The sequence below is a fragment of the Pleurodeles waltl genome, chromosome 1_1, assembly GCF_031143425.1.
Source record: "Pleurodeles waltl isolate 20211129_DDA chromosome 1_1, aPleWal1.hap1.20221129, whole genome shotgun sequence".
Taxonomy (NCBI): domain Eukaryota; kingdom Metazoa; phylum Chordata; class Amphibia; order Caudata; family Salamandridae; genus Pleurodeles; species Pleurodeles waltl.
In genome coordinates this window covers 710,813,688-710,829,934 of record NC_090436.1, presented here as the reverse complement: position 1 = coordinate 710,829,934, position 16,247 = coordinate 710,813,688, and the positions used below count along the sequence as shown (strand labels likewise).

At 41.7% G+C, this 16,247-nt stretch overlaps 1 protein-coding gene across 1 annotated transcript in view; it reads right to left on the bottom strand.

Annotated features, from left to right (window-relative positions):
• Positions 1–16,247, bottom strand: part of SLC12A2 (solute carrier family 12 member 2) — a 409,553-nt gene that overhangs the window by 296,872 nt on the left and 96,434 nt on the right. The window contains exon 2 of the mRNA XM_069227287.1: positions 2–121. Coding sequence (XP_069083388.1) covers positions 2–121 — 120 coding nt within the window. The remainder of the gene's footprint in view (position 1; positions 122–16,247) is intronic.

Below are 16,247 nucleotides of genomic sequence, written 5' to 3'. Positions count from 1 at the left end.
CCAGGACACCTTTAATCCATCCAAACTTGACTGCTCCTTTGCCATCAGCAACATTGTTCGTTACTGCTTCCCCAGTTGGTGTACCATCTTCACCATTCGCAAAACCATCTTCAAATGGTTCCTAAAAGGCAAACAAAATCCATACTGCTTAGTGGTTGGATCATAAGTGTCCTACAGAGAGGAGGATTCCTTTGATGAAACTTAAATGTTTTACATTTATGGGATACTTCATCTGGTTCTATGTTGTTTAGAAATGCTTACTACATCTAGAATGTGCTGCAAGAACAAAATGAAAAAGAGAAAAAAAAAAAAAAAAAATGAGACTAAGACAGCAAGCATTGCACGTTGTATAGTGCACTGGGTTCCCAGTACTACCACATGCAACATACTGCACAAACTAAAATATAGCTCAATGCTGGCATCATCATAAAACCCAGTTTGAGCATACAACAATCATAGATACAAATAATGCATCTTACAACCCAGAAGTATACATTCTTTATGCTGGGGCAAGGAAAAAAACTGATGGTATGCAAGAATGATTTTTATATACACCTCTACAAGTTTAAATTATGTGATTGGGTCTAGGAGTAGTACGATGAGTTGAATATGGATACTCGTAGCTTGCTTATATTTGTTGAATAGGCGCTGTAGATGTGACACCTCTGGACTGAAAAGGTTGTTTCCGGTAACATTCAATTCCAATTAATTGTAGGTAAATTTGTCCTAACCTTTCCAGTATTGTGCATAAGTTTAAGAAAAGCCTGCAACTAAATGAGGTGGCAGTCTATAAAGCGACTGCTGCTGGTCTGTTACGGGATTCCCAGTGCCAACATATATCGCAGATTCCGAAATATGTTCCATCTGGAACCTTTTTCCATATTCTTCGACCTCATATATTCTGGTGGGACTAAATTCACAATTATCAATATACAGCAACGCATTAGGGAAATGCAATTCATTAAAACAGCTTTCATTATTGATTATTTTGTCCAGAGTGTATGAAGTTGTTGCAGTCTGTAAACTGTAGTCACATTTTAATAAGCATGTTACATGGTGCAACAATTTCATCCACTGAAGCACCACTTTGTGCATAACATCTTAAAACTTCGACCAATTCATTGATTTAATGGTTTACATTCATTTAATAAAGATAAGTGATGAAAGTTGGTCAATTTAGTTTTAAAATTAGATTTTAGTTGAGGAACAATTCAATACAGAGAATCAGACTAGTAACCAAAAATATCTGCGGTCAATTTGACAATGAATCACAAATATAGGCGTTTCTTTTCAGTAGATCTCAGGCCAAAGCCATAAGCAAAGCTCTTCTACAGATTCTGAGTCACTTCCTTCTTAGTATACAAGTCTGTCAAGTGTTTGACATCAGATCACTTCTGACCTGCATTATATGCTTGATAGTACTCACTACCTAGATTCAATTTCAAGTCCCAGAGTGACTGAATATTAAACGTCATCCAAATAGAAACCCAGCTTTCTAAGACAAAGTATTACTTTTATGCAAACTGATATTTGTGGAAAATAAATAGTGGATTTTGTATCCTATCCACACACTTATGGCACCATCATTGAAGGCCTTTAGAGCTGTATTAGAAACAGCATACTTATGGATTAAAGTCCAGTTAGAGCACTTTAAAATCAAGTCGGGCTCCCCCATTGAACCATGCGCACCAAAAACTTTGCATATAGTAGTCAGCTTGGTAGCGCACCTATTTTCATCTATGGTGAATAAAGCCATCTTATCTGGGTGCTACCCTCAGTTGTAGAAGGAAGCAGTAGTGAAGCCGCTTCTCAGGAAGCCCAACCTGGACCCTAATGGCCTTAAAAACGACCACCAGATTTCTTCTCTCAGTCCCAGCTAAGATCTTGGAGAAACATCCCATTTGCCACTTGATGGCATTTGTGGAAAAACAGAGTTGGCTGGGCATGTCACAGTTTGGGTGGACTGTATTAGGCAGCTAGTGGATGCAGGGCACGGCACAACTTATCCTGTTGGATCTGTCCACGGCCTTTGATGATGTCTTCCCACCCCTGCTGATTGAACATCTACGGGAATTGAGTATCACAAACAGGGTTTTTAATCTACTGCCCTCCTTCCTTAAGGATAGATCCCAAAGGATGATGGTGAAACACTTTCAAGTGGACCCATTCTCCCTTCCATGTGGGATGCCACTGAGCTCATCTTTGAGCCCTATGTTTTTTTTTTTTAAACCCTTACGCCTCCCCACTTGCCAGGATTATAAGTTTCTATGGGCTACAAGGGGTCCCGTATGTTGATGACACCCAAATCATTGTGTCGATTTCTAAGGATACAGCGACTACCACAGATAATTTCAACCACTGTATGACAGTAGTAGCATGGTGGATAGAAAAAAAAAGACTACCTGGAGCTTAATGAGGAGAAGACGGAGGTGTTGCTCTTTGAAACACACACCTCTATCTGGAACAATAACTGGTGGCCCGATACACTAGGAATCGTGCCAGTTCCAACTGAAAAAGCAAAGAATCTAGGTGTGATCCTAAACAGTGAGCTTTCACTGGACCGGCATGCCAATCGCACGTCAACTTGTTTCAAGATCATCAGAATGCTGAAGAAAATCTTTCCATTCATCCCTCCTCTCGGTACGGAAACAAGATGGGGAGGCAGAGCTTTCTGAGTCTCAGCAGCAAATCTGTGGAACTTGCTTCCTCATCATCTGATCAAATTGTATTCTCTCTTCAGAAAAGCCTTAAAGACCTGGCTCTTTACCTTATTGGGAGATCACTTTGCTCATTTTACAAGTCAGATAATTTTCTTCCTGGCTGGTTCGGATTAGTGGGATTATAATCGCCTTGATACCTATGGGTATTTGCTGCACTTTATAAATATTGTTCAAATCAATATCCCCACTTAGGAATACTTGCTGTAAAAAACTCTTAATTCGCAAAGGGCAGGATCATTAAAACACAAAATAGACAGCATATGGCAGAATTGTATTAAACACCCATTAGCAAGGTTCTCAAGTTTCCACATTATATGATCAAGAAGGTAGATGTCATCCAAGAAACTTCATTTTCAGTTCAGTGTCTATATGACTTCGAAGCTAGAGGAAGCTTCAGGAAAATGTTTTTTCAAAAAGACTCTTGGGAGGAAGTGGGGGAGGAAATACAAAAATCAAGTTGTTCTGTCACAATGACACAAATCTAAATGTTGGAAATATTTAACTAGAGCTTTCACAAATGCCTTCTTAGAAGTTATCTCCAACATTATCAGCATCTCCTACATCTAGTACAAACCAAATATTTACTTTCACTTACTTTCTTTATCACAGCCAAAAACACTTACCTTCTCTCAACTAGTTACTGGGGATAAAAACACAGCTTCCCATATGACAGACAATTTGCAACGCTTGGACTCCTCACAATCGCCAGAAACAAATATACCATATGGAGGAATGACTAGCTTATCTTTCCTCCTCAAACTCCCTCATGACCACATGCTACCATAATGGTAAATTTCACACATACCCACAAGCACTGTAACACTCATGACCTCATGGAATTTAGAATTTCACTTTTTGGCTGACTCACCACCCATATAACACAAAATAACGTCTGGGTCTATGGAAACCAGTTAAAGAGCATGTGGGGTACTGTAACCTAGTCAATGAGGAGTATTCCTTTTAAAGGACGAATTCCCTCACCCACCAAAGGTGGCGTACTTCATCATAGGGAACCTCCTCATACCGTGATAGCTAGTCACGGTGAAGCATGCCACATTTGGCGGGTGAGGGAATTCATCCTTCAAAAGGAATACTCGACACTGACTAGGTTACACTTCTCTACCCGCTCTTGAACTAGTTTCCACAGACCCAGGAGTTATTTTGTATTATATAGTGTTATTGTTGGGAAGCTCTCTCCGGCTGGTCTCCCTCTGGCCCTCTTGTGTTTCGACTCACCATCCAACCAAATGAAAAAGCTGTCAATCACCTGAACAAACGGCGTTCCAAAAGCTTTAATCGTATCCCTCTCAAAACATTAACAGACCTTAAGCAATGACAAAAAAATGCCTTGGATCAATAAAGGAATGGCAGCCCTTCAACGTCAATTAATGAAATACAAAACTGCGCCTTTCAAAATCAGATTCCAAAGACTCTAAAATTCTACATTTGGAAAGCAATAAAGCTACACAAATTAATGTAAAGTACAGTACAAGTAACACTGCAGGACAAACCTAGAATTCTGAATTCCACAGACCATAAAATACAAACACAAGGACAATTTAAGACTTCAGTAACTTCATCACATACCACTTTGGGCCCCATTACAAGTAGACCAATTCATTCAATAATACATTAATTAATTAAAACAAAAAAACACGTGTTTACAATTCATTGGAAGCAAGAATTATCCCCTCTTGTGACTTTTTGGAGGATCAACATGCAGGTTTGTGCTAATGCACCAAAATCCACATGTCCTGTTAAATATAGAGCCTTTTTTCCGTAGCTAGATTCCAGCAAGGCTGACCTGGAGAAATGTAACTAAGTATGTGCACTTTAACACACCTGGTAATTAGAGAATGCAATCAAAAGGGAACCACTTGTAAACGCAATCTCTGCACACACCGGTGTTAACACAAGAATTACAATTTAGTGGGCTACTTATAAACAGACCCTTTGTGGCAAAAGATAATATGCTACAACTTCACCTAACCAACATGCCAGGAACCCATCCCACAAGACCAAGAGACAGTGGACGACAACGACCAGCACAGATGCAGTTTCCTTTGAGCAACTTTAAGCCTTGGAATTCTACTATGCATTCAAAGCCAGTAACCAGAGGGCTCACTTTTAGATCCCTGCCCGCCACAAACCTTCAAGAACTTCTGATCTATGGCTGTCACAACCCAGCGATGAGCGTCGCCAACAAATCCATACCATCAAGCACCTTGTCCTCAGAACAAGAGAGCTTACATATGGCCATTCCTAAGAATTGCCTTGATCTACAATACCTAGCCGGCTACATATCCATACCAAATGGACAGTTTCTACGAAAAACAGCAGTATTCTCTCAGATCTGGGACTTTCTTGAAGAAAGCATTCTGTCAGGTCAACATACAGGGCTCTGTTCTGGGAGAGGCAACAAATCTGACTTGATCTGCATGTGGAACACTTCAAAATCAGTGAATAGTAATACTGTTGTTTCACATCTAACTGATTCCGTCCCCTATACTTGACACACTCCCCACTACTCCCTTTGAGGAACAATACAGAAGCTTGGTATAAAGTGAAATACCGTTACCTGGAACAGGAATAAGCGTCATCTCACCACGGCCAGATTCTTATTATTGCTGTGCTTCTTTTTTTGGGGGGGTAGGAGGGTTTCAATAAGGGGGGGGGGGGGGAGGGGGGGGGGATTGAGTGCAAATTTTAAGGAACAATCACTTCCACTCTTCAATGAGTGCCCCAGCCCACCTTTCAGATGATATAAAGGCCATCAACCTGATATGATGCAACTAGATCAAAGAGATTCTGATCAAATTAGAACTCTAAAATGTCAGGGATTCTCACAGAGCAAGGCTACGGCATTGTCCTCGGGAAACTAACCAACACATCTTGACTAACATAGCTCATCCAAAACATAGGTCCGGACTTGTGTAGAATAGAATAATAAATCATCCTTCATCAGTCTGGCTCTAAGAACTTAGTATACAGGCAAATGCATTAACAGAAGAAGAAAAATCAGAGCTCTTATATTCCAGCCACTCTCTAGCGCCCAAAGTAAACCAAACCACAAGAAAAATCAACACCATTGAACCAAAAAGGACAGTTCTTACATATATCATTCTAAAATAACTTCTTGTTAGGTCATAAATATACTATGCAGAAACTCAACCTCCAGAGAATGTTGGTCTCATTACAGCAACAGTTACAAAGCATCCAGAACGCTACAGCAAGACAAATTCTACATGACTATCTCCCACATGCCCAAGAAGCACTTCATCAACTTTCTTTTGTTACATATTCAGCCTTCAAGAACATGTGCATCACTCATACGGCCATCAGTAGCGAAGGGATCGCATTTGTCCATTAAAGCTTAAAAGATATTCATAGAAGAAAACACCACCTGGCTGGCACGACAGCAAATACTCCTTGCCTATGAGGCAAGAGACATTATTAGGATCACCTTCACAGTGCAAGCAGCTACGCAGCTTAGTTCTGGAACGCCTATAGAAAAGACTCATTCAAAATCTCCTGGAATTTAGTAAGGCAGGAGTGAAACTGGCTCGTTCCAAAATGACTACACCTAACCAGCACCCAGAACTGCAGATGGTTGATTAAATGGTGCTTCTGAAGGACATCTATGGTTGTACTATAAGCCCTACTGAGCTCAGCTTTTCCTGAGGTGCTGTAACAACCCTTGCAATCACCTCATGAAGATCTGACCACCAGCATGATGTCCCGCTTCATGTAGAGGCATTCTGTATGCTATCCACTCTTCATAGGCTATCCTTTAGATGGCATAGGCTGCAGATTTCAGCCTGTGTAGGGATCACTTGAAATGAAATATATTCTTGAACTACCAGTGATTTGTTAGAACAGTGGCCGACATGTAGTGTAAGTTGTTCTACCTCCCATCAATTACCGTTGACAGTGGTTGCTCAACCTCAACCCAACCATCCCTTGGAGTGCTATTCTCTCACTTCAAGACACACTATCATTACATCATATGATTGGTTGTATAATACCTATTAGTGTGGGTTGATTTCTGCTGCAAATGGGTGGACTCATCAAGTTCTGTACTATGGCTGGCTGTCAATAATTGCTCCTCCATTCCCTCCACAATGGATCTAGAGCATATATGGTGACTGACCATCTTATACCCATTCCTTGGGGTTCTCCCTGCTCTCCCTGGGTCAACCGAATAAACCACAGCTGGCTGCAATAAAACATTTCCTATGGGCTACTCTTCTACATACCTCAGAAGACCACAGGCAGTTGGAATAAACTGTTCAGACCTCTCCACACATGGTAGGTATCTGCATTCATTCTCACATCTCTTATCCTACACCAATGCCTCCTACACCAAGCGCAACTACAGGCTTGTGGCAACATGGTCTGAGAAGTCTATCAAACACATAGAACACTAAAAAACTTCTTACTATGAACAGCCAAGCATCTTGCTAAAGCATCACGTCTCACTCTTTTCACTTTAAATTCACTTTGCCAAGTGAAAAAAAAAAAAAAAAAAAAAAAAAAAAAAAAAAAGGATGCCCAACTCTAGACCTCATGGACAAAATAATCTGCTAAACAAATAGGCTACATGAAGGGAAAATTTTACCCTGTGGGCAACAGTTCATGGTATATAGTGCTTTAGACTCACATGCTCCTGCCATCCAGTGTTGGACTTTAATGTGTTCAATTTGTTTTTCTTGGAAGACGTCGTCAAGTCACGAGGTATTGCGACTCCACCTTTTACTGGTAATGTGCACTGGCATCTGTTCCATTGTTAGATTGCTTCTCTGCATGGAGCGTGAGCATAGGAATGGGGTGGAGAGATACAGAAGAAGTTGACCATGCAACAAATGAAAAAACAAAGTCCTCTGCAACAACCAAAAGCTTCCATGGAGGAAGGTGGGCAGTTATGAATCTACAGCTCTACAGGCCACAAACAAATGCTTAACTGTAAAGCAGTTCTACCCTAAGAAGTGGCTAGCCACATGATGTTGCAGAGGAGTGAAAGAATTTAAGGAGCACAGCATGGCCAATTTTAGCTCGTTGGTGTGCTTAGAGATCCACACAGCAATGCTTGGGCAGATGTCAGCTATAGGGATGTTGCTTAAGAAAGCCACACCTTTGCATGTAGAGTGGGGTCTCGGAGGGAATGGCAAATATCGTTTAGGTTTAGCACAACAGGTTTGAATACATTTGAACAATCAATGTTCGATTACTACATTAGAGAGAAGGGTTTTGTCTTGTCAATATGACACGAGGGCCCTTTTGACATCTAATGTGTCAAAAAACCCTCTCTGCTACTGAAATCCGGATGTGGGAAGAACACTTTGAGTTCAACAGTTTGATGGAGGTGGAAAGAAGAGACTACCTTGGAGAGAAATTTGGGGGTTTGTCCTAAGAACTTAGCTATTGGCGTGAACTTCGAAGAAAGGTTCTTAAAGATTTAGAGCTTCAATTTCACTCACATGCCTGAGGAAGGTGATGGCCACTAAGAAGGCTACCTTTCAGGAAAGATACTGCAAAGGGCATGATTGAGGCGATTTGAAAGGAGGTCCCATAAGTCTGGTGACAACTACGTTGAGACTCAACAGAAGGGCAGGAGTAATGACTTCCAAGTACTTCCATGAAGGCCTTAATGACTGGAACTTTGAAGAGTGATGTGTGTTTCCTGTACTGAAGGTGGGCAGCAGCGACCAAAGGAAGTCTAATGAAAGTATAGGTTAGGCCTGGCATTTGCAAGTGAATAAGATTACAGACAATATCTTGACTGCCGCCTTGATAGGGTTGATGTGCATGGGACTATAGTAGTGCATAAACCTGTTCCAGTTAACTCAATAATAGGCTCTCGCTGTAGGCCTGCGTGCCTACGAGGATGGAAACACACTCTGAAGGTAGGCTGAGGCAGCCAACTTTTAAGACCTCAGAAGAGTTAGCTGTTGGGATTCAGATGTATGATCGTGCCTTGGCTCCAAGCGAGAAAGTATGGTCATTTGGGCAGCTTTTTTTTTTTTAAGAGTTATTATGGCAAGGAAACTGATAAACAGGGGCTTTCGACCCAGGTGTGTGCCACCGGAATGAGAGTGAGGAATATTTGTCCATTTGTTTGAAGGCTTCGGCAAAGTGGGAGAGGCAGAAAAGCATAGGCAAATATCCTGACTAATTCATCCATAATGCATTGGCCACTGTCAGCGTGGATAATTGGAGGCAAAGCTTGGGCATTTTGTGTTTTCAGAGTTGGCACGGAAGTCTAACCCCTCCACCTCCACCTGACAGAAGCGCTCCCTCAAATGTTCTGAGCCAATGCAGACAACCGTGGGATTGTCGGCCTGCCTGGAAGTAATAGATGGTGATCATGTCTTTTTGAAGAAGAACTACCTGGTGCTCAATGTCAGTGAAGAACGACTTGAGTGCTAGCTGGACGGACAGCAGTTCAAGGCAGCTGGCGTGGAGAACGGATTGATTGGGTGCCCACTTACCTACAGTTGAATCTTTCAAGTGTACTTCCACCCGGTGAGGGAAGCATCCGTTTTGAAGGTCATTTGCTGAACTAGGTTGTGAAAGGGCCTGCCTTGTAACAAACTGGTGATCTTCCACCACTGCAGAGAGTGATCTGTGGAGCCCCAGATAAACACTAAAAGTGACACTCCACTTGTGACCACAGCGTAGAAAGACACACTGTAGCACAGTGTAGCTAGGAACTCCAGTAACAGGTGCATCACCTGGTGTAACTTGATATGGGGGAACTATGGCAATGCAGGAAACCATCATGCCAAGGAGGCACATGACTGTCCTTCCCGTATGTTACCAATCTGGCTCAAAAAGCTTGGACCTGTGCCAGGCTGGGATAGGCTTTCCCAGTGACAGTTGAGAATCGCTCCTAAGAAGGGCTCAACCTGAAAGTGGGTGGAGGTTGGACTTGCCTATGTTGTGTTCCCAAGCACTGTTTGGGGGTTTAACTATTTCTCAGTCAGTAGCCAAGTAAGAGAAGGTATGGATGTTGTTTCCCCCGAGCTGAGCGCCTACCATGGAAAGACACTTTGGGCCTGATTCACTAAGGTAAAAACTTACACGGTTGTAAGTTTATTTTATTTTTTGCAATTCACAAAACAATATTATGAGTAGTACCTTTACGACTGAGAAGGCTTTGCACTTGTGGCCGAGACTTCACTCATAAAAATAGGCAGTCATAGGGATACTATTCATAAAATTGTTTTGTTAATTGCAAAAAATTGTAAACTTACACAAAAGTGTATGTAAACGTTTATGAATAAGGTCCTTTGTGATGACCCTGTGGGCAGTGGTGACCCCCCACGGGGCAGCACTCTGAACTGATAATGCTGGCCGCTTACTACAAACCGGAGATACCGGAGATGTGCAGGGTAGATTGGGATGAGAAAGCAGGCCCCCTTCAGGTCGAGAGTGGTCATGAAGTACCCTTGCTGCAATAGAGGGATGGCATCCTGGAGAAGTAGAGTAGAGAGCTCCCATCGCCTTTGCAGTATCCGTGTCTTTTGTTTTGTTTTCCAGCATCTCAACCTGAGGTCTGAAGAGGTGCTTCCCAGTTAAAAGGCAGGTTGAGGAGATGCGGATGTATCTCTGGTTTAAAACCAGAGACACGCAGCCAGGAGTGGCACAGGATCAGAACTCTGGAGTTAATGTCCCTCTCTGAGATATCAGCTTTATCTAGGGAACAGCGGATTGTGGTGTTAGAAATGAGTTTCCCTTCTGAGACATGCTCGGGTCACCGTTTTTTTTCAAATCATCTGGCAGGCATTGGAGGTCTTCCTCCATCTCCTCCTAGTGAGTATGGTCATAACATGTGAGCAGCCTGATGGGAGTTTGCAATTCTACATTGGTTTGCTGATTGAGCAGGGATGCATTTGCTCGCTGAATCAATATTTTCTACTTTCTTAATCTGGTGGAAGAGCACTGCAGTGCTCTGTCCATTTCTTCGTTTTCGTGCTGTATGATCCAAAGTCAGGTGTGTGTCGGCCCCGGATTTAAGGAGATATATCTATCTATGAGAGAGATATATAGAGAGAGAGATATATAGAGAGATAGAGAGAGATTTTTTAATTATCAGCCCTTTGAGTCATAACCCTAGCTTGTACAGGGTCTTTAAAGGTTTTAGGAGCAGTTCTTAGCATGCCCTTCAGCATTGGAAGATACTGCACGACCTTCAGATAGAGGGGAGGGTCTCCAAAGAGGAAGTCCTCATCCTCTTAATCCCTAGGCAGCTCTACTTTGTGGAAGGTGTCGGCCCTGCTGATGATTTTGAGATACCAGATAGTATCACCAGGAGAGGACTGCTTTGCAGGGTAGAAGTCTGGGTCACCGTCTACAGGTGGTTGATAATGTGATCATCCCATGGATCATTTCCAGCCCCCAGGTCAAGCAGTGGTTCTAGTGGGTATGAGGGGCTCACACCACAGGAGGAGCGTGGTGATCCCAATGGTGAGTGTTTATGACTAAGGGGTGATGGAGAAGGTTGTGATAGTGCAGGGTGCCCAGGTGGTGCCAGAATAATGCCAGTTATGCTTTCTCAACTTGGGTGTAGGAGAGTGTTCTTGTGCAAGCTCCTCTCAAAAGTAAACATCTTTTTGCAGGAAAGGAGTCATGCTCCTTCTGATGTGGCTTGGTGATAATCCTCTGTCGGGGGTGGGGTGGAATGCGAGGAGTCAGTGTCGAGCTCCTCCTGGAGCCAAAACAGGATGGGCTGCCAATGGTCTTCCAGCCCTGTCACCAATAGGGCTTTGGGTGCCGAACGCTTTGACGTTAATGCTTGATTTTGCACTTCTTCAGCGCTGAAAGCCATTTGGTGCATGGATTCTTGGAAGCCAAAACAGGTTTCAGCTCAAGCTTTGAAGAAGTTGTCTGTGCCCATGGCCAGGCCTGGTGCAGCTGCCACTGGGTTAGTGGTTGGATCTGACTCCGTTTGTTCTGTATCGGCCATGGTCTTCAGCAAGTCTGAGAGTGGGCTTTTGGGCTCAATGCCAGACCCCAATCTTGGACGGTGCTCAGCCTGGCAGCACTGGTGTGGAAATTGAGAGAGGATGTCTTCTATTGTACAAAGTGCAGCAACTGTGCCTCGGATTATGAGTGAGAGTCCGGTTCCTGGCTGAAGCAAAGGGTCTGAGGGCCCAGGTCTCTGGGTGTGGGTCCACATCAAAGTATTGGTCCTCAAATATATCAGGAGTGTTGTCTTGGCCGTGCACCATCGTATGCCAAACTAGGCACTAATCATATTCGTACTGGACCCCATTTTTGAACTGGAGCATGAGTCAGGAGGAGCAAGAGGCGATGGAAAAAACTTGGAGTAGAAGAACTGAGAGGTAGCAGAAGGCATCGACCCGGAGCTCAGAATGCACATCCAGACCAGACAGAGGAAAGAAACAACCTAACAATGGAGCCAATGTCCATGCACATTACCAGTAATAGGTAGAGTACCTCATACCTCGTGACTCAAAGACTAAGAAAAATAAGTTGCACTCGTTAGAGCCCAACAGTAAATGGCACGTGTATACACAGCATGTGTATCTAGCATTGGAAGCCAGTTTATGAGAGAAAGCGGATTTGAAAATTAGGTTTGAAATTCTAACCATGACCATTCATAATTCGATTGGAGTAAGTAAGCACAATAACAAGGATTGAAGTTTACAAATGTAATGTGTCCAGTCCACAGGATGGCTATGGTGTAAGTTGCAGCCATGCACAGGCTTAGAAAATTAAAAAAAATAACCAAAAATAAAAAAAACAGTATTAACATTTTCTAATTGCTAAATAGAGTACATTTTAAAATATAACAAAAACGAATAAATTAAATGTATACTCTTTACCTAGAAATATCTACCTTTCAATTGCTACTTATCCCAACAATTACTGCAGCAGCAGTAGCAGAACAAGGTACACCAAATGCCAACTTGAACTAGTTCACTGTCTGACAAACTAGGACCAATCAGATACAGAAATACTCAGAATCAAATCTCGAGCTAACATTTGACGAATTGGATGTTTAGCAGCACTCAACACAACTTGAGATAAAAGAGATATTGGTTGTGTTAAATCATTTAACTACTGTAGTGATAAGCACGTGGGACAGCTTCAACCTCAGATAAGCAAACAGACAAGTGTAGTCATCCAGGTATACATTTTGCGGTGTACGGTGTAGCAGACGTGACAATCGCAACATAAAGAAAATTACACCCAGTACAATTACAGAAGCAAAACAAATTGCAGTGCTAACTTGAGTAGTTTCTCTAAAGTGCGCCCTCCCTTACCACGGGTGCCCTTCAAGAGTTTATCTGGTTATTCACTTATCAATTCGCACATGTAAAACAAAGGCTGTGTGTACGGCTACGAAGGCATGGCAGCTTTAAGGGCCTTTAGGATCTCATCTTTCTACACTGTGTAATGTTCTTTAGAAAGCGCCCGCCAGAAAAGCTGCTTTAAACTAAAGGGTTATTGTTGGTTATCGGTTCTCCCAAGCACGTGGGTGACGCTTTAATAATGCATGAGTTACAACAATGAAGCACACTGAAAACCATCCCTGTCGTGGGCTTGACACAATTCCACTGTACTGCACGGACGTCGGGATCAAGCCTTCGCTCTTGCATACCCTTCTGCTGCCCATTGTGGGTTTAGTATCACATGCACAGGGCATAATTAAGTAGTGGGAGAAGAATAATTTCTCAACCTACTCAAAGCATGCACTATTGACCAAAAAAAAAAAAAAATGTCGTTGGTAAAATGTTATGAATTACAAAAAAACAAAACATTTTTAGTAATCGTTTTACCTCAAATTAAAAAAAGAGTCTTCTTTCCTCCGCCGAAGTCCTATACAAATAGGCTTCACGTATTATTTCTACCTTTGATCTTACCCAATGATTCATGTAAATCTAAATAAAGCTTGAAGACAGGCTTCATTAAAATCTTTTTGGTGTTAAAACAAACGCGGATTGAATGTAGCCGCAAATAACAATGCTGTTCATGAATGAACTGAACAAGAATGAAAGAAAAAAAAAAATGCAGCACCAGAAAAAGGCTATTCAGATACTGTATTCCACAGACGCTCGTAGAAATCATCCAACAAGGACCAGAATGTGTTGTAGAGCTCAGCTATTTAAGACTGGAGGCTTGTGCTGCTCACAGAGACGTTTTAAGGCATGGGCATAGTGAGTTCTGTCCCAGGGACCCAGCAATTTACCCGCCCCCCAAATATAGACAGTTCTGTTCCGCAGAGTCTTGCCGTGACGACTTTAAATAATCTTAAACATATAGTGTTAAATACCTTTTTCCTTTAATTTATTTTTAAAGTCAGTGATGTGTGAGAATCTATTACAGGCGTTTTGCAGAAAAATGTCTTTGTTTCATACAACATCCATAACAAAGTTTTAGATCAAAACAGGACCATTATGAGATATGGGAGGGTGTCACAGCGCTTATCTGCAGTAATATTAGTGAGCTTCTGCCGTGGTACAATATTGAGAACACACACTGAATATCAGATGTAAACATTACGGATTTGGACAGGTGTGCCTGCTCTCAGTGACCGGGCCAAAGAGCATGAAAAACAGGATCATAAATTCAAAGCTGTTCTGAACAGGGGCCTGCAAAATACGTTTGGCTCAAGCCCCCCCCAAAACACTTAAGATGTCCCTGGCTGCTCATACAAAATGCACTTCACTTCTATGCCTGCTTCTTAAACACTTTCAGTTCTAATCACTGTAAGGTGGCTGCAGTGAGAAATGCTGATTGCAATTCTACCGTGAGCAAGCACAGATGGACAGAGAAGGCACATGCAGCCCCAAGGACATATCTTATGGAGCTAAGTATTTGCTGTCGTTTGTATATAAAGCACAATGCCTTGTAATGAGAAAAACTGCAAGAGAACCTGGATGCCATGCAAGGAGAACAATCGACTTTTGGACAACCAGAACCTTAATTGCCGAAGACCTTGTAAGAGCAAAACGAAATATGGTACTGGTGCAGACCAAAGACAAGATGCTCGCACGTTTCCACTCTAGCAGTGGCATGCAGGACAACACTGGCAATATGCATAGTCACTTAACTGCCTCACCACATAAAGACAGGTCTTTGAAAACTTAATGGTGCTTCAAAGGGTTGCCACATGGTTTCTTGACAAAAAAAAAAAAGAAAGAAAAAACATGTATCCAGGTCTGGGCTTCCATTTAACGAGTCACTAATGAGGTGCGTTAGCCGACATATTTCAACTAAAGCCAAATCGGTGATAAATCTTATGCCTTTTAAAACACACCAATTTATAAACTGAGAGCCCAGAATATAGCCGAGTCCCCTTAACCCGAAGAAAAGGCAACCCTTGTTTCCATTAAATCGCAGAGTGGAAACAATTCCTTTAGAAGAAAGGGTGAGTGGATGGACATGTAGCAATCTAGCCGTCAGGGAAACTTGAGAATCCAGAACTACTGGGAAATGCCAAAAAGGTAAGAATTTATACAAAATATGACAAAATCTACAAGCCTCAGCTCACTTTACATCCGGACTGTAAACAGATTCTTCGCAGAGGATGGGAAGGATTGCTGTTGAAGTGATACATAATTATACTGGGTGCGTATTAACTGGAATCAACTAATCTGGGATTCACAGAATGGGGGTAGATTAGGAACATGGAAAGTGGAATGAGCGCAGCTGTAGTATGCTGCTGTAGTGTGGGAGATCGTAATTGGTAATTTAATGTTTATTCAAGAAATTACTCCAAACACAGGAAACAGGTCCTTACCATTCCTCTGCCTGCAGTAAACTATTCACACAGAATGGGGACACTCAAGTGGCATCGATAGAGATTTAAAAAAAGAAAGAAAAAAAAAAGTGCTGTCCCTCGTGTCACAAAAGTAATCAGAATGTGACAACTTTCAGTGTATGAAAGTGAAAGAGAAATACTAACGTAGAAAGCTGTACTGACATGCACTTTAAATGTACAATTGCTTGTATTTGAAAGTTTGATTTTTGTGCCTTTTGAATTAAATCATGTTGGGAGAAAATTGATGTTAAAATGCAATTTAGACTAGACTAAATTTGCATATAGAAACAATATTGAATGTGATTAATGAAAGATTGAGTTTCGAAAATGCATGCAAAGTGAGAAAAATGCACTTCTGTTACATATAATGAAATGCAGTAACAAAGCTTTTTAGTTTGAAATTAAATGCATTACTCATACTGATGAAATATTAATGATGAAATTATAATTCTTCAAACATTAAAAGCATTTTATATTTTTCCTTGTTTTAGCATGTAGCCTGCAGACCTTGCATTTTGCAGTTATGTAAAAGTGTTCATTTTATTAAATATTTTTTTTTTGGTTTAAACCAAGTCTTTTTTCAGATTTTGTTTCCATGAGGAGCAAAGTAATCAACTCCCTGTGAGTGTGGAATGGTTCATCCCTTTGCGCTTGAGAGGAAAAACATTGCTGGAACATGGACTGAGATCGTATACATTTGTTTCAAACCTGCATGGAGTCCCACCAAATAAAAAAAA